Here is a 24,105-nt window from a genome sequence, read left to right as displayed (position 1 = left end):
TCATGCTGATGTAGGATAAGATTGGCAGACTTCAGTTTGTGGTCAGCAATTGGCATCTCCCTGGGGCCTGAGCAAGGGCCTCCACAGTTCCTGCTTCTTTTACCTGCAGCACCGCAATGGCTGCCTGGGCTCTCCAGCCAACTCCACGTGCCCAAGGCAGGCATGCGCTGGTCTTCGGTGGCCCCTTAAACAGAGAAAGTGGTCAGGGAATGGATGTCTCTACACCTGGCTGATAGTCGTTGCCGTGCCAACTGGAGCGTGTGGGGAGAGAACCCGACTGCTTTAGAAAAATTTTAAGTTATATTTTTGTGTACATACACATACGCCTACTCACATGTACCATGGAGGCCAGAAGGCAACCTGTGGGAGTTGGTTCTTTCCACCATGTAGGTCCTGGCGAGGTCTTCAGGCTTGGCAGCAGGTGCCTTCACCTGATGAGCCACCTTGCTGGTCCTCTATTCAGTATCATCCCTGTAAGACTGCTGAACAAATGTCCTGACATCACAAGCATTCATCCTTAAGGGCAGAAGACAATTTGTAGGGTAACTGCTCAGAAGCAGTGTGGCCTCAGTCTTTTTATTATTATTATTATTTTATTTATTTATTTAAATTTCTTTTTGGTTTTTCGAGACAGGGTTTCTCTGTGGCTTTGGAGGCTGTCCTGGAACTCCCTTGGTAGTCCAGGCTGGTCTCGAACTCACAGAGATCCGCCTGCCTCTGCCTCCCGAGTGCTGGGATTAAAGGCGTGCACCACCAACGCCCAGCATGGCCTCAGTCTTACTCCCGTGACAGCTCTGCCCATTGTAACGTGGTGCCCCTCAGTAGGGCCTGAGTCCTCCACTAGCCCCTAACCCTCTCGTCCACCCTTGAGTTTGAGCCTCTCACTTCCATCCCAGAACAAATAGACAACACAGAGAAAATGCCATTTCCTAAGACCACCAGTTGGGGGCAAGCCTCGGGACCCATGAAGCCCAAAGCCCCCAAGGATCGGAAATGTAGACAGCACAGGTCACAGCTTTTCTACACCTTGCAACTGGGACTGTCACTAGGAAGTCAAACTGGGTTAGGGAGCTGGGAGGTCTACTGGCTTTCTTAGTCTTCTCTCATTTCTCAAAAGCACACATGGTGACGTTGGGCTCTGCCCACACAGTAGGGGAACACACCTGTCATGCCAGCCCAGGCCTGTGCCTCTAAGCTCCCCAAAGAGAAAACACCAGGTGAGAAGGAGGCATATTTTATTGCAGTATAAAAGGGCAGGGAGGATAGAAGCTCTCCAGAGACAAAAACCATAAGTGTGTGTCCCACCCCTGGCAGTGGCTGGACCCAACATGGACAGTCAGGCTCAGTAGTAGGTGACCCACACGCCCAGAGATGGGCAGGAAGAACCATGTCCAGTTATGCTAAGAGTGTCACTGTTTACCTTCAAAAGTACAACAGCCACCACAGTGCTCCACCCTCCTGAGCAGCAGATCACCCTAGAAGCAGCTCTCACCCACTCTAACCAGACGCACTTATTGATGGACTGGACCCCAGCAGTTACAGAAACAATGGCTACTGACTTCAAATTCCAGCATTTTACATTTTCTTTCTGCAGGTTAAAACACACACACACACACACACACACACACACACACACACACACACACACACACACACACACACACACACACACATTCTCTCTCTGTCTCTCTGTCAACATTTTGACTCTAGGCCTAGGCAAGAGGCAGCCTGACTTCCACATGAAGTTCTCCCCAGAGCCATTTTAGCGGCCTTGGCATTTCCATTGTCCCCTCTGCCTGGACTCTGCCAGGGAACCTCACAACACCAGAGGCCCCTGACCACCTCAAGAGGACAGTGGAACTCAGTGAGATGCCAGCATGCAGAGCAGAGACCATGGGACTAACAGTCCAGCTTCCCAGAAGGGAAACGTCAAGGGCAGGCAAGGCTGGGAAGTTTGCTGGTGAAGGCTCTGGTGGAGGATGCCTAGGCATAAGGCTGGGTTGGCAAATGTTTTTCCCTGGCTGTTCTGGGGCCTGTGGTACAGCACAGGGTGCTGATACCCTGCTTACATCAGTCAAGGGAAAGGAGGACAGAGACTCTGGGAGAGAACTCCCTGGTCCTGCTGGATATAGGGTTCCCAAACACTTCCCTGGGGAACCCCGTTTCTGTGGAACACCTCTTCCTCTGTACAAACTCTCTGGATGCCAGGAGTAAAAGCCCTTGGCTGCGCTGGAGACTCATCATAGGACAGAGGGTGTTAGGAGGTGTGCAGAGCATCTGGGGCAGTATCCAGCCCCGGGGATACCACTTACTCTCCAGCTCTGCCACATGGTGCGGACCTGATGCCCTACATATGAAGCAGGAACATGGCTCAGGAGGGCAGAGCCTAACTTAGGCCCAGGCTCTGACTGGGGAGGGAGGAGGGAGGAAGAGGGAGGAGGGAGAAGGCTGGGGCTTTGGAAGCAGCTCCACGAGCAGGGGCTGGAACCAGCTATGAGCACAGGCAGGAGGGCTTTGTGCACCTAGATGATTCGGGTGACGTGACAGTCATTGGTCTCATCCAAAAACAGGGTGCTGAAGACATCATTGAAGAATGTGGGGTGGTATCTGCAGGCTCGCTCACAGTCAGGGTTAAAGTTCACCTCCAGGATCTGGGGCTGCATCACCCGCGTTCCTGGTAGCAAAACCGAGAGGTAGGAAGACTGTGATGGCAGCAAGGTTGGGGTACACATCTGTCGTGGGAAAACTGTGGGACAGGGACTGTGACGTAGGACACAGACTTAGGCTCCAATTCTCAGTGTGTGGGTACAGGGTGTGATTTACATTATGGATTTCCTGGCTTGACACCTGTTCCCCAAAGAAAGATGTGAGCTGCCCCAAACCTCATTACTCTTAGGGCAGTGAGGGCACATCGCTTCAAGCTTCCAAGACCAGTTTTGTTAGAGGGAGCAGCATATAGGGCTGGGAAGGTGGCTCCAACTCTCCTGTCCTGAGTTGGACAGGGCCCCCAGCCTGTCACCTTCCCCCTGCACTCTGAAGCAGGTGTTCCCTTTCTCAGTGGACCAGGCCAGGATACCCAAGCTGGACCACCTGAGAAATTGTTCTGTGAAAAGACAGCCATGGGGTTGGAAAGATGGCTCAGCAGTTAAGAGCATGTGATGTTTTTACAGAAGACTTAGATTCAGTTTCTAGAATCCAACAATGGTGGCTCACAATCATTCTTAACTCAAGCTCCAGGGGTCCTACGTCCTCTGACCCTAGGGATACCAGACATGCACAGAGTGCACACATGCATGCATGCACGCAAAATTCTCAAACACATTAAAACCAAAACCCCAGTCAGGGCTGTCCTGGATGCTGCTGGCAGGGCTGGGCAGAGGTGGAGAGGGTGGAGGGTTATGGTGTGGAGAGCCCCTTACCATCTGGACGGCTCTCCCACTTGAGCATGAGGTCAACAGCATATACAGCCCGAGATGAGGGGTAGTCGCAGAGGCCCATGGGCGGTGGCTTGGCACATGCCACTTGGAACAGCTCTGTGAAGGCCTTGAATATCTCAGCCTGGGGACACAGAATGCTGTATCACACAGTGTACTCAACGCTGACTTTGGGACTAACAAAGCCCACTGTCCTTGCCTGATCCCTGTCATCCAGGTCATCCTGCCTGTCCCCACACTCCTGCTGCTTCATGCATTCTAGACAAGCACGTATCACCAGGCCATGCCCAGCACAGGACTCTATCTATCTTCAGCACATTTGCTGATTTCCTATTCTAGCCCCCCCCCCCAGGTCCCAAGGGCTTGGATTTCCGGAGCTGGTGGAGACTATTGCTCTTGGGCTACCTCAGGATGCCCCAAATTCCCTCCCTCCTGTGGAGGAACATTCTGAAGGGCCTCCAGAAGCACTGTACACAGATAGGCCCAGAGTACACAGGCCCGGGCGGTCTTAGTCCAGCCATCTCTACATGCCTCAGTGAGAAGATGACTCCTCTACCTGTAAGGGAAGGGGGTGGCTTCCACAGCCCCAGCCTGGCAGAGCCCAAGACTCACCTGGACACCACTCCAAGGAAACTCTGGGTACTGCTTCTCGAATTGGGGGATGAACTCATCATAGTGCACCTGCAACAGATGAGAGCCAGTTGTGGAGGCTGCGGCTGTCTCTAGGCTGAAACAGGATATTAGTTTCATAGGACAGGGTTCAGTTCAGCTCTGTCCCGCTGGATCCACACAAGGACAGGAGACCAAGGTTAGGCTCCAGGCAGGCAAAATAATAACTCTGAGCCTCAATTTCTTCTTCTATGAAAAGAAGACACTCCCTGCTCAGGCCACTGACTTTTCAGGGCTGCTGCAAGGCTCAGCGGAGAACAGAGGGTCAAGGGCTCAGGAGGCTGTCAGGCATGGCTGTCACAGCCAGCTCAATTCAGCTCAGCCCACTGGCAGCAGAGACCAACGCCTCTCTGCAGGGCCCCCTTCTGAAGCACCCTACGACAAGATCTCTAGACCAAGTTTTCACCCCAAACATCTGAATGCAGCAGCTCAGATTCCTCCCAGAGGATAAGGCAGCGTATCCCTGCACAAAGGGCTTCTCAGGTAACACAATCATGAGCCTAGCGTCCTCAGGGCTGGCTTCCAACAGTGCCTTGATGGGCAATCTGGGTCCTGGCTTTCAACTCAATCAGAGGTAAAAGGGCCACTTAGGCTCTGAGTCAGCACAGGCATTCTGCAGAGGAAGCTCCTTTTTCACAAACCCACTCAGAAGATGCTTGGGCAGGGCACAGAGACACCTCTGAGGGCCGTTTGCACTGAGAACCAGGTCACTATGAAGTCCACCAATCTTTGCACCCAGGACTCACATGTGAAGCTGAGGCAGGGAAACAGAGTTCAAGGCCAGCCCAGGACACATCAGGCCATGTCTCAAAAACACCAAAAAAGAAATAGAAAAGAACCAAGGTGTGCCCGCAAAAGAAAATCACACACCCGGGAAGGGAGAGTGAGGTACAGTACAGGGTTTCCTGGTCTCCTGTCGGACAGGGTCAGGGGTTGAGCTTACACTCCTTAGCCAGTCACCAGGTCAGAGAGGACCCAGATGTAACAAATCTAGCAGTCTATCCCTCCTTTCCTCCCCATACCCAGAGTTAGGATCCGGTACCAACACCCTCCTGCCGCAGGTACATTCCTGACCAATTCTGCCTGCCTCAATGCCTTTGCCCTGGCATGCAGATGGCACTGTCACCTCATTGTGCCCACGGAGACCTCACTCCACAGACTAGTCTTAGGGGCAGGAAACCCTGCTCCTCCAATTTTTACACTGGGTGCTCATTTTCTTGGGGGGGTTTCGAGACAGAGTTTCTCTGTGGCTTTGGAGGCTGTCCTGGAAACTAGACCAGGCTGCTCTCGAAGTCACAAGAGATCCGCCTGCCTCTGCCTCCGAGTGCTGGGATTAAAGGCGTGCGCCACCACTACCGGCATACTGAGTGCTCTTTAGCACTGTGGGAAAGACTTCCTGAGAGGACACAGGACCTGACCATGATAGCTAGAACCTAGACTTGGGCCCCACCAGGGCCTACCTGCTTCAGCACCACATCCGGGTCATAGTTCATGACGGTGAAATGCTTCTTGTAGTCGTCCAGGTCATTGAGTTCGAAGGGCCTGTGAAACAAGTGGGCAGACAAGCTCCCTGGAGAGCAGTCACACACGGCTGGCTGGGGCTGGGGTACACTGCTCCCTTGTCTGTGGGCTGGGACAGCCCCTCAGGTCAAGTTGGAGAGTCAAGACCAGGAGTGTGCTGTGGAGATTCTCTGTAAGCCACACACATCATCACGACTCCGGGTTAATGTCCAGCTCACCGGAGTGTCACATTCATTATAGCAATGAAGTCCCTGAGCACTTGGGAAGCTGCGGGCTACGTGATGTGGCGGATGGAGTCCAGCACAAGCTTTCAGGTGCACAGTGAAGGAGGGGCTTCCCTGTCTAGCCCCTTCCCCACCCTGTGCCCAGCACCTTGGCCCCGGCCTGTCACTCTTACCTATTGGAGAAGCGTAGCCAGAACACATCATACACGAACAAGCTCAGTGGCTTCACCGAGCGCAGCAGCACAACATAGCGGATGTCAAACTTGACGTTCCCCACATCTTCTCGAAGGAACAGGACGGGACTTTCAATGTACTTGGACACAACCTGGAGGACAGATGTGGACTTGCCAGTAGCCCTCACCTCACCTGGGCAGGACAGAGCAGCTGGGTGCTCCTCCACCCTGAGCTCCATGACAGGGCAGTCTCCTTCACCTGTATCCACAGGAGTCTGCACGCAACATCCTCATGGCCAGCCACGGCTGTCCTCTACTTCTGCATTTTCAAACTCTAGCTAAGGCACAGCAAGTTCTTTATGTTCATCCCTGTTATATACTTTAAAACGATTCATTTATTTTTATGTGCAACTGTGTTGGTTTGCATACATGTATGTGTACCACACACGCAGGCAGCATCCAGAGGCCAGAGGGGTGTTAGATGAACTGGAGTTACAGACAGCTGGGAGCCACTGTGTGAGTTCTGGGGACAGAACCTGGGTCTTCTGCCAGAGTAGCAGGTGTTCTTAACCACTGCTCCATCTCTCTAATCCCTATCCTTGCTATTTAAAGAAAAAAAAAGTCCCATCAAGTTTCAGCATTTGCATGTGTGTCTGCTAGAGCCCAACCTTGGCTACCATTCCTCAGGTGTTATCCATACTGAGATCTCTTTTGTCTTTCTTTTTTTTTTTTTTTTTGGTTTTACAAGACAGGGTTTCTCTGTATTGTTTTGGAGGCTGTCGGTCCAGCCCGGCCTCGAACTCACAGAGATCCGCCTGCCTCTGCCTCCCGAGTGCTGGGATTAAAGGCGTGCACCACCACCGCCCGGCTCTTTTGTCTTTCTTAAAGACAGGGTTTTTCACTGGTGTGACAAGCAGGCTGGACTGACTATGCTTGGCTCTTTCCAGACTCCCCACCAATGGATTGTAGGGACTGATCTCTGGTTCTCATGTTTGCAAAGCAAGCACTTTCTTTACCCACATCTTCTTAGCCTTAGTGTCCAGGTTTTATTTTTTATTTTATTTATTTTGGTCTTTCCAGGCAGGGTTTCTCTGTATTGTTTTGGAGGCTTTCCTGGAACTTGCTTTGTAGACCAGGATGGCCTCGAACTTACAGAGATCCGCCTGCCTCTGCCTCCCGAGTGCTGGGATTAAAGGCATGCGCCACCAACGCCCGGCAGTGTCCAGGTTTTAAAAGGAGGAATTCTCACCAATAATAATTCCATCCACTCCCACCTACTGCCTCAAGTCCCTACAATGACAAAGTTGCCACCACCATAGCCATGGCCCAGGAAAACCCTGTATCTGAGGGACCTGTCCCACACAGCCACTGGATGGCCCAGCCATCCCTACAGGATCACTACTAGACACGAGTTCCATGAGTGATCAGCTACCTTGGTGTGCTCTGATCCACTCAAGCTGAGTGACCCTGAGTCACAGCTGACCCTCCCAATCTTGGACCTAGCCAGAGGTCCTGAGGCCTGCTCTCCTTGGTGTCTCTGCCTGTGCTTGGAGCACCTGGGCAGGGGGAGCTGTAAGCCCACCTTGGGGGTGCTCTCTCGGTGCCGAATGATGCTGTTCAAGTTGTTGGTGACGTGAGTGTCCAGGCTGCGGGCCAGGTTCCAGGGCTTGCAGATCCAGTGGTTGTCCTCACCCCTGGGGGAAGACATTAGTTGAGTCATATGCACCTTTTAGACAATGTGTCCCACGGATCTAGGGGAAGACTGGCTAGTTAATGTCTTTTAGGAAACCCAGTGTCTCAGAGCACTGGAGGAATCAGGAGTTTGTTGGACGCTCCACTCCCCACCCCCACCCCCACAGAAGCGACAAGAGAGCTAGCAGGTTAAGGGTGGAGCAGAGCTGCCGCATTACAACGGAAGTGCCGAGGATGCCCACCCTGCCCTAGGGGACTTACCGTCTCTCCCGTTGTTGAAAATAGCTGACAAACTGGGGCAGCTCAGTGCGCAGGTTGAAGGTCCGGGGCAGCCAGGGGGGACCCTCAGGACCCCCAGCCCGGCGAGCGATGGAGGCCAGGCAGTCCTTTACCGTCAGCAGGTTCTCACAGGGGAACTGGTTGAGTAGCACCTGTGGCCTCTCCTGGCTGAGCGCCCTGTGGGTGGAGGCGGGCACGGCCAGCTCAGAGGTGAGTTTAGTGTCCCCGAGAGGGGTGTGGGGTCTTGGGGAGGGTGGCGGGCAGTCAGAGACACTGGGAGGAGGCCCTGCGGGCTGCATGACACCCACCTGTAGTCCTTGAAGTGTGAGAAGTGGTAGAGGATGTCAGCGTCAGCCTCGCTTTCGGTGAAGGTGAAACGAGGGTGGGTGAGGTGGCAGAGCACCTGCTGCATGTCCGAGTGGACTCTGTGGAGAGACCCAGTGAGCAGCGGCCCAGCTGCAGGCGGGAGCCCCAGCGCACCCTGGCTCTGTGTCAGCAAGTCCCTTGGAATTCCTGGTGTGGGCTGTCTGGGTCTAGTCCACTTCCTCTGCCCAGATGTAGAGAGACACTTATGCCCCCAGGTTCCCCATAGAAGATAAGACCACAGAGCTTGCCTCACATCTGCCACTAGGACAACAGGTTGGCTTAGGTGTTCTGTAGACACTGGTTTCTTAGGAACATGGGATGAATAAGAGGCAGGCCAGCACAGGAAGAGCTTAGCATCCTGGGACTCGGCTTGGCTTGGGCTACACTCCCCTACTCTGAACAACAACCAATGGAGCAAATTTCTCCTCCCCGTAACGACATCAAACTTGGATAGTTTCTATCCAAAAATACATCCAGGGACGGTCAATCTAGCCTGAATGGGCTTAGTGCACATGGGCAATAAGCCAAAACTGTTCTCAACTTTTAGGGAGACTCTTATATTTACCATTGTATGCCCATGCATAGTTTAGCAACATGTAAATCAAGGCTGGATGCATTATGGGAACGGACATGCACAGTCAGTAAAGAGTAATCTAACCCTCTTAGTCAAAATGCAGAGGCCGGGCAGTGGTGGTCCATGTCTTTAATCCTAGCACTCAGAGGCAGAGGTACGTGGATCTCTAAACTGAAGGCCAGTTTGGTCTACAGATCAAGTTCTAGGACAACCAGGGTTAGACAGAGAAACCCTGTCTCATCGCCCCCTCCCCTCCAAAAAAACCCCAAACAAAACAAAGGGAGAACCACCCAAGGTATACCCCTAGAAACTTCCTTTTGGACTCCAAACAATAACTGGGATCCTTGAGTATCTTTAGTCTGTGGCCTACTCCATCAGTCTTGAGAGTGTTTCTCTCTCTCACTTTGTTTTAAACGTTTCCTTGCTACTCTAGAACCTGTGTGAACTTTCCTTCTTACATTTACTTACTTGTTTGTGCATGTTTGCGCGTGTGTAGAGGTTAGAAGACAACTGTGGTAGGGAGTCCGTTCTCTCCCTCTACCATGTGGGTCCCGGGGATTATTTTAGGTTGACAGACATGGCAGCAGGCGCCTTTACTGGCCAAGCCATCTCACCGACCTCTTTATTTCATTCTTGAATAAGAGGTTAAAAACCTGGAAACACCTCAATTGCTGCCATTAGGCAGACACCATCAATCTCCCAATCCCCCTTGATCTCAGCCTGTAAGGAGAGAGTCAGTGTCCCCGGAGGGCTCTCCTGAATCCGCAGGCCTCCTGTGGGTGTGTTGTTAAGACAAGCGTCCAGGAACAGGTCCTAGGTCATACTTCAAACCCAGCAGAGAGGTGAGGATGCCTATAGGTGACTGTATTTCTGAAGAAACAGAGTGTGAAGGCAGAGGACACAGGGCATGAGGGTGACGCGGGTGGCAGCTGGGGAGGATGCTGCAGAGGGAGGGCTCAAAGTGAGCACCAGACTTCTCGGATGGGGCTGGTACCAGGCAGGTAAGGCAGCCTGCGTCATGAGAGGAGGTAAAAGATGGCTGCAAGCACGACCCTGACTAGGTCCCCATCTAGGTCATTCCAGAGGGGATAGAGGTGTGGTAGGAGTGGGGTGCACAGCCAGATCTGTGTCTCAGGATACCACCTTTGCTCGGGCTAGGGCTCTGGCTTCAGGAAAGGGGAGGGGAGGACCCAGTAGAGAGAGGCATGGCAGAACTGGACAGAATGGAGCCCACGAGCTGAACCAACTTGAAGCCGCCATGGTTATGGCATTGGGGGCCTGGAGAGAGGGCTCCTAAGGAAGGCAGAGGCCCTATTCAGTCAGTACTAGGTGGGCTTGGCTCTGTACTCAGGCCCTGTGGTATGAAGTACAGCTGGGTAGCTGTGTCTTCTCCCTGTCACTGCTCATTCCCTCAGACTCTTTGGACAGGATTTCCTGAAAGTATGGGTGCCTTTCCCCCCTTTGACACAGGGTTTCTCTTTGTAACAACCCTAGCTGCCCTGGAACTTGCTCTGTAGACCAGGCTGACCTTGAACTCACCAATATCTGCCTGCCTCTGCCTGCATGTGCCACCGCTGTCTGGCAGCCTTTTTCTTTTCTTGAGATAGGGTTTCACTCTGTAGCCCAGGAAGCCCAAGAACTTGTGGTAATCCTCCTGCTTCCATCTCTCATGCTGAGATTACAGGAATGTGCCACTGTGCCTGGCTTTTCCCACTTTCTCAAGGCAAGTTCAACAGCTGCCTCTCTAGGCAGCCCCACCTATCCTCTCAGTGGTTCTCAGAACACCAACATGCCTGGATCCCAAGGCCTGCCTGGACCACTGACTTCCCTGCCACCTGGGAATGGCAGTGATTGAAGGTAAGGCTCAGTGAGAGCAGAAAGCAAGGGCTATGTACCTGAAGATGTGGCCCTGGGGACGTGCCACTGGGCTAATAGCGAGCGGCAGTTTCTCCTTGTTTTCCTCCAAAATGGCCTAGAATCAGAGGCAGAAACAGATCTCAATGAAGGCAGATGACAGGCTTCCCCAGCCCTACAGGTCAGGCCACACCCTTCACATACTGAGCGGCACTCCAGCATTACCTGACCTGAGGCCCTAGACTCAGGCCTCCCAGATTCCCAAGAGTCTAGGCTGGGCAAAAAAACAACACACACATTGTTCTCGTTCTCCATGCTTGTTCCAGACTCAGGTGGTGAGAGGTGCCAACTCTGTGCTGGGAGGGGCTGCTTGGTCTGAGAGGAGCCCCCAGGACCGTTCCTGGACTTGGCTAACTGTTTAAAACATGTCCATAGACTCTGACACTCGCTTGAAAGGCCGAACCCACCTATCCTAGGACCCAAGGAGTTACTTGTAATGAGCAGCAGAGATGAGGTGACAATACTGCTTCTGAGCCCAGATCGCAGGCCCCTCAACTCCCTCCCTGCTCCCGGATCACCGGCTTGAAGAGAAGCTAGTTCCATGCCTTTGGAACACTCAGGAGCACACAGAGAGACACCTCTGTGGGGAGACTGACACCTTCGACAGACAGCTTGACTCCCCAAGCCAGAGTGCCGTGTAGGAATGTCTCAGCTTCAGGAAGGCTCACTTTTCAGCTTTGGGGGACAGTCGTCTGTGTACCCAGGAAACCCTGAACCAAAAGCACTGTCTCCAGTTCTGTTCCCCACAAACTGTAGGAGGCAATATGCATTTGCTGTCCTAAACTGTTGAGGTCACTTGTCACCTGCACAGGCCACCCCCGGGCCAGATCAAAGCCTGAGAGCATGGTCCTATGCAAACAAGCTTTCAGGTGAGGGGTGTCTGGCCTCCTGGCCCCCCTTTTCCTGCCTGCAGCAGCTTCCCAAAGACCACGCCAATTCTTCATGGTCCACTGTCAGATGGCCTGAGGCCAGCGGGTCCTTCCCTAGCCACCCTCAAAGCTCACACACAGCACCCAATACCATGTTCACCAAACCCTGACTGGATACAAGCATTTAGGAGGCTGTGAACCCGACTCTGAACTCCCAACAGAGGACGGCATCTCCTCCTCTGTCATGCTGGGCTCAGCAAGGTGCCATGAGACCCTGACTGTGGTCTGCCCCTGCCAATCAGCAACTCAAAGAACTTCCATTACATGTGCTTAATCCTTCTACAATCCTCAGAGGCACTCAGTGGTATCAGATGTCTGCACGCCAGAGTAGACTCAGGTACAGCAGGGCAAGGTTTTTGGCCTCTGCTGAGTCCCTGTGGTTCCCCGGCTTTGGACTCCACTTTCCACACCCCACTGTGTTTACCATCAGCAGAACCATGGACAGACACTAGGCACAGGTTCCTGTGTGTACAGATTGGCGGACAAGGGAGGAGGTTCTTGCAGGGGTGGAGTTTTAGCTTCATCCCCCGCCTTAAAGATTTCTTAATTTTATGTGTATGGAGTGTTTATATGCAAGTGCGTTTGTACATCACACATGTGCAGCGCCCACAGAGGCCAGAGGAGGGTGTTGGACTCCGTGGAACTTGAATTATGGATGTTTGTGAAACTGCTGGGCACCAAATACAGGGCCTCTGTAGTAGCGGCCAGTGCTTTTTACCACTTAAGCTATCTCTCTAGCTTCTAGGGGCCATGCTCCTGAATGGTATGAGGCCTTTGCATGGACTCATCATAGCCAGGCATTTCAGAGTGCACCCACAGGACCCTAACTTATAGGGTATTTAGTGACAGCAAAGGTTCCTTGAGAGCCTGCCGTGTTGTGAAATGTGCTGTATAGTCGGCCCTCAGAGCCTATGGGCTCCACTACTTCAGATTCAACTAACAGTAGGTCAAAAGTGTTTTCTGGGGGAAAATGTCCTCTGGTCAATGTGTGCAGACGTCTGTGTCATCATTCCCAAACCACATGACTATCTACAGAGCACTGCTATTGTGCTGAGAATCACAAACAATGCAGAGGTGATAAGGGACTCTGGGGGTAGTGCTGGCAGTTCTGTGACACTCCTGAGAACCCACAGACTTTAGTATCCATGTGGTCCTGTGAACCATCCCCATGGACACAAAGGAACAACTAGTGTCTTTCTGTATCCTGTGAGGGAGCATCATGAGGAGGGACAGATCTAGCTGCACAGGCTATCCCTTCCCAAATCCTGGCTACCTGGGATCTAGACCAGGTCATATGACAAACTGTGTGGTTCTGGAAGGTGTAATTAAGTCCCTTATCTCTCAGGTGTTTCCCAAATGGTTCCCCCATCCCAGTTGCTAGTTTGGAGCCTGGAATCCAGCCAACATTAACATTTGGTGAATGGATAGAGAACAGTCCACCAGTTTGGTGGTCCAGAAACCACCAAACACTAGGCCCAGGGTTGTAGGCCCAGGGTTACAGGCGCAGGGCCACACCTGATAGTACTTGGCAGGAGGCTCAGGCGTAGAGGAGCTGAGGTCCAGCATGTCGGCAGGGGCCCAGGGCAGCAGCATGCATTTCCGGATCAGAGGGTCTGCCTCTCCGTAGGCAAAGTCCCGGGTCACCTCCTCTGCGCCAAGACACGCATGGCCATCAGTGGGGGTGGCAGGAGGCCCGCCCAAGGCCCATCCTTTGGGGTATGTGGGCACCTGACTTACCGCCTGTGTCCAGGTCCCTTAGGGGCCACAGCAGGGTGTAGGCCACCTGCTGGGGCATGTAGAAGAAGGGAGCGGTGGCAAAGCTCGGCATGTCTGCATGCTGGATCCTCGAGCCAAACTCATCCATGACGTACCACACTGGTACCTTTTCTTCGGCTGTCTGTGGGCAGGATACAACAGTCCTCGGCCACATGTCCACCCACCTGCTGTCTCCCCGACCTGTACGCCCAACATCAACCACCGTTCACTTCTGCCTACTCCTGAGCTTGGAGCTTTCCCCAACCCCATTAACCAGCCCAGGCCTGTGGAAACAAGGCACTAGATCCAGTAACGGCAGGAGCAAGTCCCATGTGCCACGCTGGGGTGGGGAGGCTAGACTGTAAGAAACAAACATGGCTTTCCCCAAGGTGAGATTGAGAGGGGCTTGAGCCAGGAGGATGAGCCTGGAAGGGTGACAGAGTGGCGGATGAAGGCCCGAAAGTGTGTCAAAGGGTTCTGCTCTCCTATCAAGGGTGGTGAGAGCCATGGAGGGCAACATGTTTGGAAGTGGCAGCTGAGTCGCCAGAGCTCAGTCTTAAGAGGTCTGAGGGAGGCCTGTGTCCTTTAAGTGCAAAGACAGGATAGGTACCTCAGTCCTCAGCCTTGGTTGGTCCCAAGTACCAAGATAAAGTCTTGCATGTAGCCCTGGCTGGCCTACAATTCGCTAGACCAGGCTGGCCTTGAACTCACAGAGATCCACCTGCCTCTTCCTCCCAAGTACTGGGAGTAAAGGGGTGTACCTCCATGCCTGGCTGTAACTTGATTGCTTTGCTTTATTATGGGCAACAGACTTCCGGGAAAGGCACAGGGACGAAGCAGGGCTTCTTCTACCGCTTCTACTGGGAGAAAGCGAGTTTACTTACCCCGTGGGCCAGCTGATAGGTCTGGTTGAACTTCCACATCTCCTCCAGCACCAGGGCCACAGCTTCTGGGCTGGGCACCTCACCATGGAACTCGATGCCCATCAGGTTAGCCATACGGTGCAAGAGTCCGGGTACCTGCTGCAGCTGTTTACGTGCATGCTCCACACGGCATGTCCAGGCATGGTCGATAAGGAAGATGCTGCAGGTACAAGCCACACACCAGACACTAAGCCACGGCTCTCAACCTTCTTAATACAGAGACACTTTAATACAGTTCCTCATGTTGTGGTGACCCCAACCATAAAATTATTTTCATTGCAATGTCATAACTGTAATTTTGTTACAGTTACCAATTGTAATGCAAGTTTCTGTGTTTTCCAATGGCCTTAGATGATCCCTGTGAAAGGGCCATCACCCCCACCCCCACCCCCGGCAACCCAAAGGTGTCATGGTCTATAGGCTATAAAATGAAAGGAACGTTCTGGGTAGCATTCAAGACCAAGTTCAGGGATATTTTACTAGGCCCTTAGCCACCCGATCTGTTTGCATATCCTCCAACAAAGGCTGGTTTATTCCCAAACAATGCAGTGTGGAGTACAGAGCCATGCACTTGGGGTGACCGTGAAGTGTGACAATAGTCATACCCAGGTAGGTATGGGGTACAGAGGACAGAGAACTAGGGCCTGGCAAATGTGGACTACTCAAAGGCACAAAGTCCTTAAAGCACAGGGGACTGAAATGGACACTTGTGCTCTGCGAAGGCTGGCCAGAGCCGTCAACTTGACAGAATCTAGTCCCTGGATAGTCCATGAGAAGCTGTCTTGATTCTGTCAATCGATGTGGGAAGACAAATCTTAATTGTGGGAGGGGCTATCCCCTGGGCAGGGGATCTTGGACTTCATAAAATGCAGAAGGCCAGCCGAGTACCAACAATTCATTCATCGTTGTTTCCAGATTGCAGGTATAAAATGAAAGACCACTCCAAGCTCTTGCTACTGGGACCCCGCCCCCCATGGTGGACTGTATCACTGTGAGTCAGCATAGACCCTTCTCCCTCGGCTGACCTGGTGGGTGTATTTTATCACAGCACAGGTTCCAAACAGTTTGCGGGGGTGGTGGTCCATTCCCCAGCTACTTCCCAGGTGCTGAGGTGTAGGACAGCATTGGGCTAAGTGAGGCTTCAGCTCCTGGGGTAGTGCTGGCCCTAAGCTACTTGCAGGTAGATCTGAGTGCAGGTGTGGGGGGGTGCTACTCTGCCATCAGTGGAGTGGCCCCTAAAGCTCACTTGGGGGCTAGTGAGGGAGAAGACTAAATCTTGGTACACGACACCAGGTGCCAAGGAAACTCATGAAGTTCCTTAAGGTTCTGACAAAGCTTCTGGTAGAGGGGTCCACAGGCCTACCTGGGGTTCCCTGGGAGATGGGAAGTCCTGAGTCTAGATTTGGCTCTGGGCAACACCGCACTTGGTTTGAGAACCTTTCCAGGATTGAGTCAGTAGGCTTTGGGGAGAGAGCACAAGGGCTCTCAGCAAAGGCAGGCTCAGTTAGGTTTAGCTGGGTTCAGCAGCCACATCCTTAACTAACTGGATAACCTCATGCAAGGCCTTCCCCTGAGTCTGCTTGCCCTCGGCAGAACCAGGAGCTCAAGTACCCTGTGGTGAGGTTACCAGGATGTTCTTTTTAGGGGCATCAAGTATGATCCCTGGCACTGTCAACAGGTTCACACACTATCCCCAAAGCCTGTGGGAACACCACTGGCCACACATGTCACAGGGAAAAAGAGTCTGCGTGAAATCTCTCAAAATGAAGTCAGAAACTTAAAAAAAAAAAAAAAATTTCCAGACCGGGGTCCTACCTGTTGGGGTCATCAGCCCGGACGCCATTCTCACTGGTCACAATGACCTTGTAGCACAGCTCACTCCCAGGGTTGGGCTGCTTCCTCTGAGCCTCTCTGGAAGCCTCGTCCTCAGCCTCCTCCACCTCCTCCACCTGCATTATCCCAAACATGTCCCCGGCATCGAAAACCTAGGGCCAGAGCACACAATGTATCAGGGGTGTGGATAAGAGACCTCACCCCGACACTGTCACCTCTGAGGAGCGAGCCCTATTTACTATACAGCCTCTTAGCATATCTAACAGAAGAACTGAGACCTCTCAGGGACTTCACCTATGCCTCCTTCTCCCATGCACAGGACAGCACACTTTGGAAAAGGCATCTGCGGCAGAACTTTCTTAGTCTATACCCCTGGCTTTAAAAGGGAGGCCCCAAAGTAGAGGATGGCTCTGGTGCCTTGGAGGCGGGGGGGGGCCAGGGAGCACCCTGACTTCCTTTTCACCAGAGCTATTCTGATACCGGGACAGTTGAGGCAGCCCACAGGCACCTCCCCAGACTAGGGCAGCAGAAAGCATGGCCTGAGGGTGCTGGGGCAACTTTCAGGGCAGAGTGGGAACTGTAAGATGTGAGCTTGGATTTCCCAGGCCAGGAACAATCCCGAGTCAAGAACAGCTGGAGAAGCAACCAGCTGGCCTCTTCTCGCACGCCCTCTCCCAGTTCCCTCCACGAAGGCACGTCAGGTCTTCCTTCATAAGCCAGAAAGTGTGGAGTCTGAGACTCACTTGTGAGGTCTGAATCTTTGCTTTGCCACATCTTATATATGCAATCCTGGAAAAGACCTCTGTGACTCTGTTTCCCCATCTGTACGGTAGGAAGGTCTGGGTCTGTTGTGATGTTTAAATTACTAACACAAGCAAGGCACAGACCAGGACCTGGGCTATGGCAAAGGCTCCTACAGGCCATGCTCCACTATTACACTTCTTAGAGACTCAGTTTCCCCACCTGTGAAAGGGTTTATCGCCCACTCTATAGAACAGCTGCAAGAATTGATGAAATGGGATTCAACAGGTGAGTTTGTCCCTCACACCTTGACCCCTCTGAGTACCAGCTATTCAGGCACAGACAAACTTTGTGAGCCCAGAAGACAAGGGGCTCTCCTGCTGGGGACATGAGGGCTAGACTCTTTTAAACCCCTCGGGAGCTAGGGAGCTATGGGAGTGAGTACTTGGTCAAAGATTCAGGTCTTCAGTTCTACAGCGTGGAGGGATGTACCCATAGGCTGGGAAGGGAAAGAAAGGCATAGGAGTGGGGGTTAGGAGGACGCCACTGGCGAGATGGCTCACAGGGTAAAGGTGGTTGTGACCAAGCTTGGTGATCTGAGTTTGGTCACAGATTTCCCACGGTGGAACCAACTTCTGAAAATCGTCCTGAGTTCCATATACATGCGTGTGCATGAATGCACACGTACACACAGATCACGTACACACAAAATATATCAATGTATGAAAAAGTGTGTGTGTGTGTGGGGGAAACAGAGTGGAGACTTGCAGGGCAATCAAAAGATAAGGGGAGCTCTAGGCGGAGAACAAGCATAGATTCTCAACTTCTCAACCAAGTCCTCTGAAGCAACCCTGGGTTGGGGGAAGCTTGCCCTCATTTAAGACTGGGGGGGCTGGAACCCACAACTCAGGTATGTAGCCCCAGACCTTCCCCTGCAGGAAGGCAGACCTTCCCTGCCCTGTTTAGCTGTACCTCTAGGGAGGCATCAGCAGGGGATGTTCCTCCAAGTGGGAGGGAGAGTGTTTTTAAAAACAGCTCCAGTCTTTTCTCTGGAACTGATCAAGGAGCCAGGGCTGACTGCCTGGTGGGGGAGGGTGGCTCTCCACAGGCAGGTGGCTCCCTCTGGGCCTGGTGGCACTGTGGTGACTCAGCTTTGTCTGGAATGGCTCAGAAGGGCCTGGGGGGAAAACGGATGGCTAGGCCACAGCAGCCTAAGTGAGAAGGGACAGGGCGCATGCTGGAGTTCATTTCTCCTGCCATCATCTCCCTCTAGGGAGCCAGGTGCATGTGTTTCTCTCCGCACTTTCCAAATGAGACATGACTTAGGTGGGGAGTCACCTGCCCAAGTCAGAATGCACTCAGAGGCTGGCTGAGTTGGACCCCAGTGTATTCCAAAAGCAGTCCTTTCACTAACAGATGGGGTTGGGATTCTACTTCGGCATTGGCCTGGGATTAAAGCAAGTCTGCAGACAGTGGCGGGTCCACCACATGAGCAGAGGGAACCTAGTTATATGAAGTACCATTCTGTAAGAAGCCTGGATCTACGATGTGGTAATGCCTGGAAACCACACTGAAAGTGGAAAAAAAAAAAACCCAACCCACCACATAGGTCATTGCACTCATTTTGCCCTGCTGTCTGGGCTGACTGGGAATTACAGCCTCAGGACACCTCCCAGGACCAGCGGCTACATTGTATCGCTAGTCCATTGAACACTCCTCCGCACCCTTCTTCCTTCCTAAGCCATAGGGCTAGGGATGGAGCGTGTCCGTCCCCGTCCCTCCCCCAAGCTACGTGAGCAGTCTACACAGAGAGCTGCACCACAGTCCTATGCACAGGTTTTAAGCAGGAAATATATAGTGTGCAACTGTATCAAAGAGGGCGAGTTGGTCCTACAGCAAGGCTCAGGGGACTCCTATTTCTTGGCCTCTCCTGGCCACCTGAAGTCTTATTGGGTCTCAGTTGGAAGGCGGTGTCCTGAAGAGAAACCAAGCTTTAGCTTCGGAAAAAAGCCCTCTGCTCAGCCCAGCAGCTGCTCTGTCTTCAACACCCAAAGCCACGGTCCAGTTTTCAGGCAGCAGAAACCGTGCACCCCAGCTCAGGTGAAAGATGAAGCCATTCCCTTAAAGACGGGGAACACCTTTAGCGTCTTCTCCATCTCCCCGGGCCTCCATTCTCCTTAATCTACAAAGGGTGTGACCGGCGACTCAAGTCGCGGAAAGCAACTCCTTACTCACTACACCGCAGCCGAGGTGCTGGGATGCCGAGAGCCAAGTGCATGTCAGTTTGCAGATCCCAGCTCATCCTTGGTAGGGCCCTGTTCCTGCAGGATGATGGCACAGACGCAGCTCTCGGCCGGTCTCCTATGATTCCCACTCCCGAGCTTGTAAGTGGTTCTCCCCTTTGGACCCGTTGAGCTGCGATCCCCACTCGTCCGCATAGCCCGCCCGCAGTCCGCGCCGCCCCGTACCTCGTGCTCCAGTTTGTGCAGGAGGCGGCCCCACAGCTGCTCCGGGACGCCCGAGGCGCGCAGCGCGGGACCGTGCAGTGCCACGAACTCGTCCAGCATCCGCTCACTCAGCCTCTCGGCGCGGCCCGGGCTACCGCGCCGCTCCCCAGGATAGCCCTCCATGGTGCTCGTATGTGCGCGGTGCCGCCCACCGCCGGATTATGCGTACGGTGCGCACGCGCCTGAGTCCCGGGCTAGGAGGTCCCGAGTGTGCGCAGGCGCGCTAGGGGAGTGTCTTCCCATTCATCCCAGGACTGCCGCAGGGGATACTGGGAGTACTGCTTAGAGCGCCCCTCGTGGTCAGAACCGGAAGAGCTCGTCCTCAAGGGGCAGGTGAGGCTGGGATGGGGAGGAGGCCAGACAGTCTTCGCGCTGGTTACAGTTTTGTTTTGCTAGAGTTTGTTTGTCTGTTTTTTAAAAAAATTTATGTGTATGAGTGCTTACTTGCATGCATGTATTTGCACATATCATGGAGGCCAGAACTGGTTCCTCAAAACTGGAATTATACATAGGGTGCTGGGATCTGAACTCAGGTCGTCTGCAAGAGCAGTTAACTACTAAGCCATTTCTCCAGCTTTGTTTTGTTTTGGAGTGTGTGTGTGTGTGTGTGTGTGTGTGTGTGTGTGTGTGTGTGTGTGTGTGTTTGTGTGTAAGAGAGAGAGAGAGCGAGGCAGAGAGATATATAGAGACAGACAGAGACTGAGAGACAGTGCCCTTGTGGAGATCAAAGAACAAAACATTGTGAAGTCTGTTCTCTTTCCGTTTTTATGTGGGTCCCGGGGATCAACCTCAAGTCATCAAGATTGCATGGCAAGCGCCTTTACCACTGAGCCATCTCCCAGGCCTTGTTTACCATCACTGTCATCGTTTATCACAGGGTCTCATGCAGCTCAGACTGACCCACAAACTCACTTTGAAGTGGAGGCTTGCCTTGAACCCTCGATGCTCCTGCCTCCACCTCCCAAGTGTTGGGAGGCACCACCATGTGGGGACCCTAGCCATATCTTCAGGGCTTACAGACCTTTCCAGGGGCAGGGGGACACTTCTCACTCTTTGGAATGCTTCACTGTATTCAAAGGCTGTGATATCTTGGTGTGATAACTGGGTGTGCCATCAAGGAGATATTCCACAAGCACAGAGGTTCCCAAGTGTAATTAAGGGGTCAGTAAGATGCCTCTGAGGGTGAACTCCCTTGTCTGGCTTCTAACTCATAGAGATCTGCCTGCTTCTGCCTCCCAAGTGTTGGGATTGGAGGCACTGGGGAAGTGGAGACAGGAGATCGCTGGGGCTTTCTGGCTTCCAGTCCTGAGAAAGACTCTGCCTCAGTGAGTAAGCAGAGACTAGCTGTTACTCAGTGCCTTCTTCTAGCCTCCCCTACCCATGTGTGCAGACTCATACCCGTGTGCCCCCAACAACCAATCAACTAGTCAGTTCTATTGAAAGAAAAGGTGGCTGACCCCTTGCTGGAGGGGTCAGACTGAGCTCTGGAATGATAGGCTGCATTTGTCCTGTCCTTCCACCCTCGTATAATTTGCTGGATGGAGATGAGATACAAGGTAGCTTAAAATCCTTTCAATGGATGTATTTATTGTGTATGAGTGTTTTGCCTCCTGTATGTATGTATACGCTGTGTTGGCACTTGTGGCGTAATAGGCCCTTGGACCTTAGCACAACTAACACCATGTTAGAGGCAGGCCCTAACACCTGCCCACGTGGGAACAAAGGCCTAATCCACCAAAGACCTGATCCATAGTTTCAGGATCCAGGAAAGTCCCCAAATGTTCTAACTGAGGTGGAGAGATGGCTCAGCGGCTAAGAACACTGGCTGGTCTTCTAGAGGTCCTGAGTTCAATTCCCAGCAACCCCATGATGGCTCAAAACCATCTATAATGAGATCTTGTGTCCTCTTCTGGCCTGCAGGGATACACTCATATAGAACACTGTCTAAAAAAAAAAAAAAAAAAGAAAACCAAATGTCTTAATCTTGATTTCTGGTTTCTGTAATTCTGCTTCTTACTAACTGAAGCATGTTGACTAAGATGCGATTTTTGTGCATAAAAGAGACAAAGGACTGTGAAGATTGGGCCTGCATGATTTGGGCAAGCTCCCCGTGCAGCTGCCAGCCAGGCATACAGACTTTCTATTCAACTTTCAGAGTGTCTGTGTGAATCTGGAGAGAGCGCTCAAAGGTTGAGAACAGTAGATGCTGTTCGAGATGATCCTGGTGCAATTCTCAGCACCCACATGGCAGCTCACGACTGTCTGTAATCCCAGCTCCAGGGGCCCCAACACCCACACGCAGATAGATATACATGCAGGCAAAATACCAATGCACATAAAAAATGATAAAAATGGACCATTAAGCTGGGCGTTGGTGGGGCACGCCTTTAATCCCAGCACTCGGGAGGCTGTGAGTTCAAGGCCAGCCTGGTCTACAGAGCAAGTTCCAGGACAGCCTCCAAAACAATACAGAGAACCCTGTCTCGGAAAAAAAAGGATCATTTAAAAAAGAGTGTCTGTTGTGTTCTCTGGTGGAATTAACAACAGTGGATTCAGAAGAAAGTGTAGGAGTCCTTGGAACTGGAGTTATGGATGTTTATGACCCATGATGTGGGTGCTGGAAACTGAACCCCTGTCCTCTGTGATAGCAACCGGAATCCTTAATCACAGAGCCACATCTCCAGCCCCCAGCCCCATTCGGTCTCATTTAAGGTGTAAATCCATGGTCTTCTCTGATTTCTGACTCTGTGAATAAAGCACAATTTAGAAGATTCCATCCCTGTCCCTGGTGATTGGCTTCTGAGTGGCAGGTACTCCAGTTACATAGCCTAGTGTTGGCTGTCTACATGCCCCCACCAGGGGTAGGGGGAAGTTGGACTGGGAAGCATTAAGACTTGATTCTGACTTAAAGGTTGTTTGGATTTCTCCTCCTCCTCCTCCTCTTCCTCCTCTTCCTCCTCTTCCTCCTCCTCTTCCTGCTCCTGATAGGATCTCACTATATAGTTCTGGCTATCTTGGAACACACTATGTAGACTAGATTAGCACGGAACTCACAGAGATCCACTCACCTCTGTCTAATGAGTGTTGGGATTAAAGTCATGAGCTGCTACAGCTGGACTGTGGTTTCTTTCTCTTTTTTATTTTTATCATCTACCATCTATCTATCTATCATCTATCTTCTATCTATCTATCATCTATCTATCTATCTATCAATCATCTATCTATCTATCCATCTATCTATCATCTATCTATCTATCTATTTTGGTTTTTTGAGACAGGGTTTCTGTGTGTAACAGCCCACACTGTCCTGGAATTCACTTTGTAGAGCAGGCTGGCCTTGAACTTACAGAGACCCACCTGCTATGTCTCCCAAGTGCTGGGATTAAAACAGTGGACCACAGAGCCAGGTAGTGGTGGCTCACACCTTTAGTCCCAGGACAGCCAGAGCTGTTTCACAAAGAAACCCTGTCTTGAATAACAAGCAACAACAAACAAACAAAAAAGAATAGCCAGAGGCATAACTACAGAAGCCAAAAAGCAAGGTTAGTACATTTAGAGATTTTCCCAGAGCTATGGACTTTGATGGGTTAGGTCTTTGCTTTTGTTTTGGCAGTGGTGGTGGTCTACGTGCTGAGGTTTATGGCCTGAATGGTACTTCCATCATGGTATCAGTTGTGCTAAAGTCTGGGGACCTGCTACAAGGCTTGATTGGCCTCTAATTTAAAAGTTACTTTGTTTGGTTCTGTCCTCTCTGATCTCTGACTGAGAGAGGAGGTGCTACAACTTCTGTTCCTGGTAACAGTCCCTTGGGCCATTGTCTGTCAAATCTGTGTAACTGTCCTTGTATCTCTATGAACAAAACAGAGTAGCCCCTTAGCCTTTCCTTCTCTTCAGGGAGGCAATGCCTTTTGTAACTTATACATGATTGCCTCTGTATCCCCTCCCCCTGCTTTCTTGTCCTGTACAAAATGATTTGCTGACCAAGGTCATTGGAAATTCTGTTACTTTGGCCAGTTCTCGATGCTGTGTAACACTGAAACAGCTCAGAAATTTGTGAGACAAAGAGTAGAATGTATGAAACATTTCCCTTTAAAACTCTAAGCAACAGTAAAGTGTGTCTAAGATCTGCCACAGACAGGAAGCTTATTTAGCAATGTGTGGACCTATGATCTTAACTCCTTCTGTTATGAATGTGATTTGCATTCAACTGACTCATAGTCAATTGCTGAGTTTATTATGCTGCTATTATGCATTATTATATATGATATATACAGTATATATAATTTTATCTGTGGTTGGTCAAAATGGAAAGTAAAGGTGAGAACAAAATTAGGACCTGAGTATGTCACATAAAGTCCAAGCAAAACCTCATTTAGTTCGGTTCATAGTTACAATGATTTCAGACCATGGTCTCCTGGCTCTGCTGCTTGGGCCTGTGTTGGGAAGTCTTGTGTGAAGGATGTTGCATAATAGTCATGTGGAATTGAATCATGTTGTTTTAGGCACTAGCCCCTAGTCATAAAGAATTGCTCTAGCCTGATCATTGTACTCCACCTGCAGAAACACTATGC

General features: G+C 51.7%; 1 protein-coding gene across 1 annotated transcript; it reads right to left on the bottom strand.

Annotated features, from left to right (window-relative positions):
- Positions 1-1,218: 1,218 nt before the first annotated feature.
- Ttll12 (tubulin tyrosine ligase like 12) lies at positions 1,219-19,735 on the bottom strand. The gene is made up of 14 exons (XM_040754074.1): positions 19,496-19,735; positions 16,269-16,438; positions 14,415-14,613; positions 13,513-13,672; positions 13,291-13,424; positions 10,828-10,904; positions 8,301-8,417; positions 7,975-8,169; positions 7,604-7,715; positions 6,022-6,173; positions 5,564-5,645; positions 4,047-4,115; positions 3,420-3,558; positions 1,219-2,674 (listed from the first exon to the last, which is right to left on the bottom strand). The coding sequence occupies exons 1-14, from the start codon at positions 19,655-19,657 to the stop codon at positions 2,523-2,525; spliced, it is 1,920 nt and encodes a 639-aa protein (XP_040610008.1). The 5' UTR covers positions 19,658-19,735; the 3' UTR covers positions 1,219-2,522.
- Between the last annotated feature and the right edge of the window lie 4,370 nt (positions 19,736-24,105).

The sequence above is a fragment of the Mesocricetus auratus genome, unplaced genomic scaffold (genome assembly GCF_017639785.1).
Source record: "Mesocricetus auratus isolate SY011 unplaced genomic scaffold, BCM_Maur_2.0 Super-Scaffold_100010, whole genome shotgun sequence".
NCBI classification, from domain to species: domain Eukaryota; kingdom Metazoa; phylum Chordata; class Mammalia; order Rodentia; family Cricetidae; genus Mesocricetus; species Mesocricetus auratus.
The sequence above is the reverse complement of the archived record's forward strand: the minus strand, read 5'-3'. Positions and strand labels throughout refer to the sequence as shown.

Excerpts from the sequence above, each read along its gene's own strand:
- Ttll12 (XM_040754074.1), bottom strand. The coding sequence starts at position 19,657 with ATGGAGGGCTATCCTGGGGAGCGGCGCGGTAGCCCGGGCCGCGCCGAG. Across the intron at positions 8,170-8,300 it reads TCACACTTCAAGGACTACAG|GGCGCTCAGCCAGGAGAGGC; the intron begins GTGGGTGTCATG and ends CTCCACCCACAG. Across the intron at positions 2,675-3,419 it reads GTGGGAGAGCCGTCCAGATG|GAACGCGGGTGATGCAGCCC; the intron begins GTAAGGGGCTCT and ends TTTTGCTACCAG.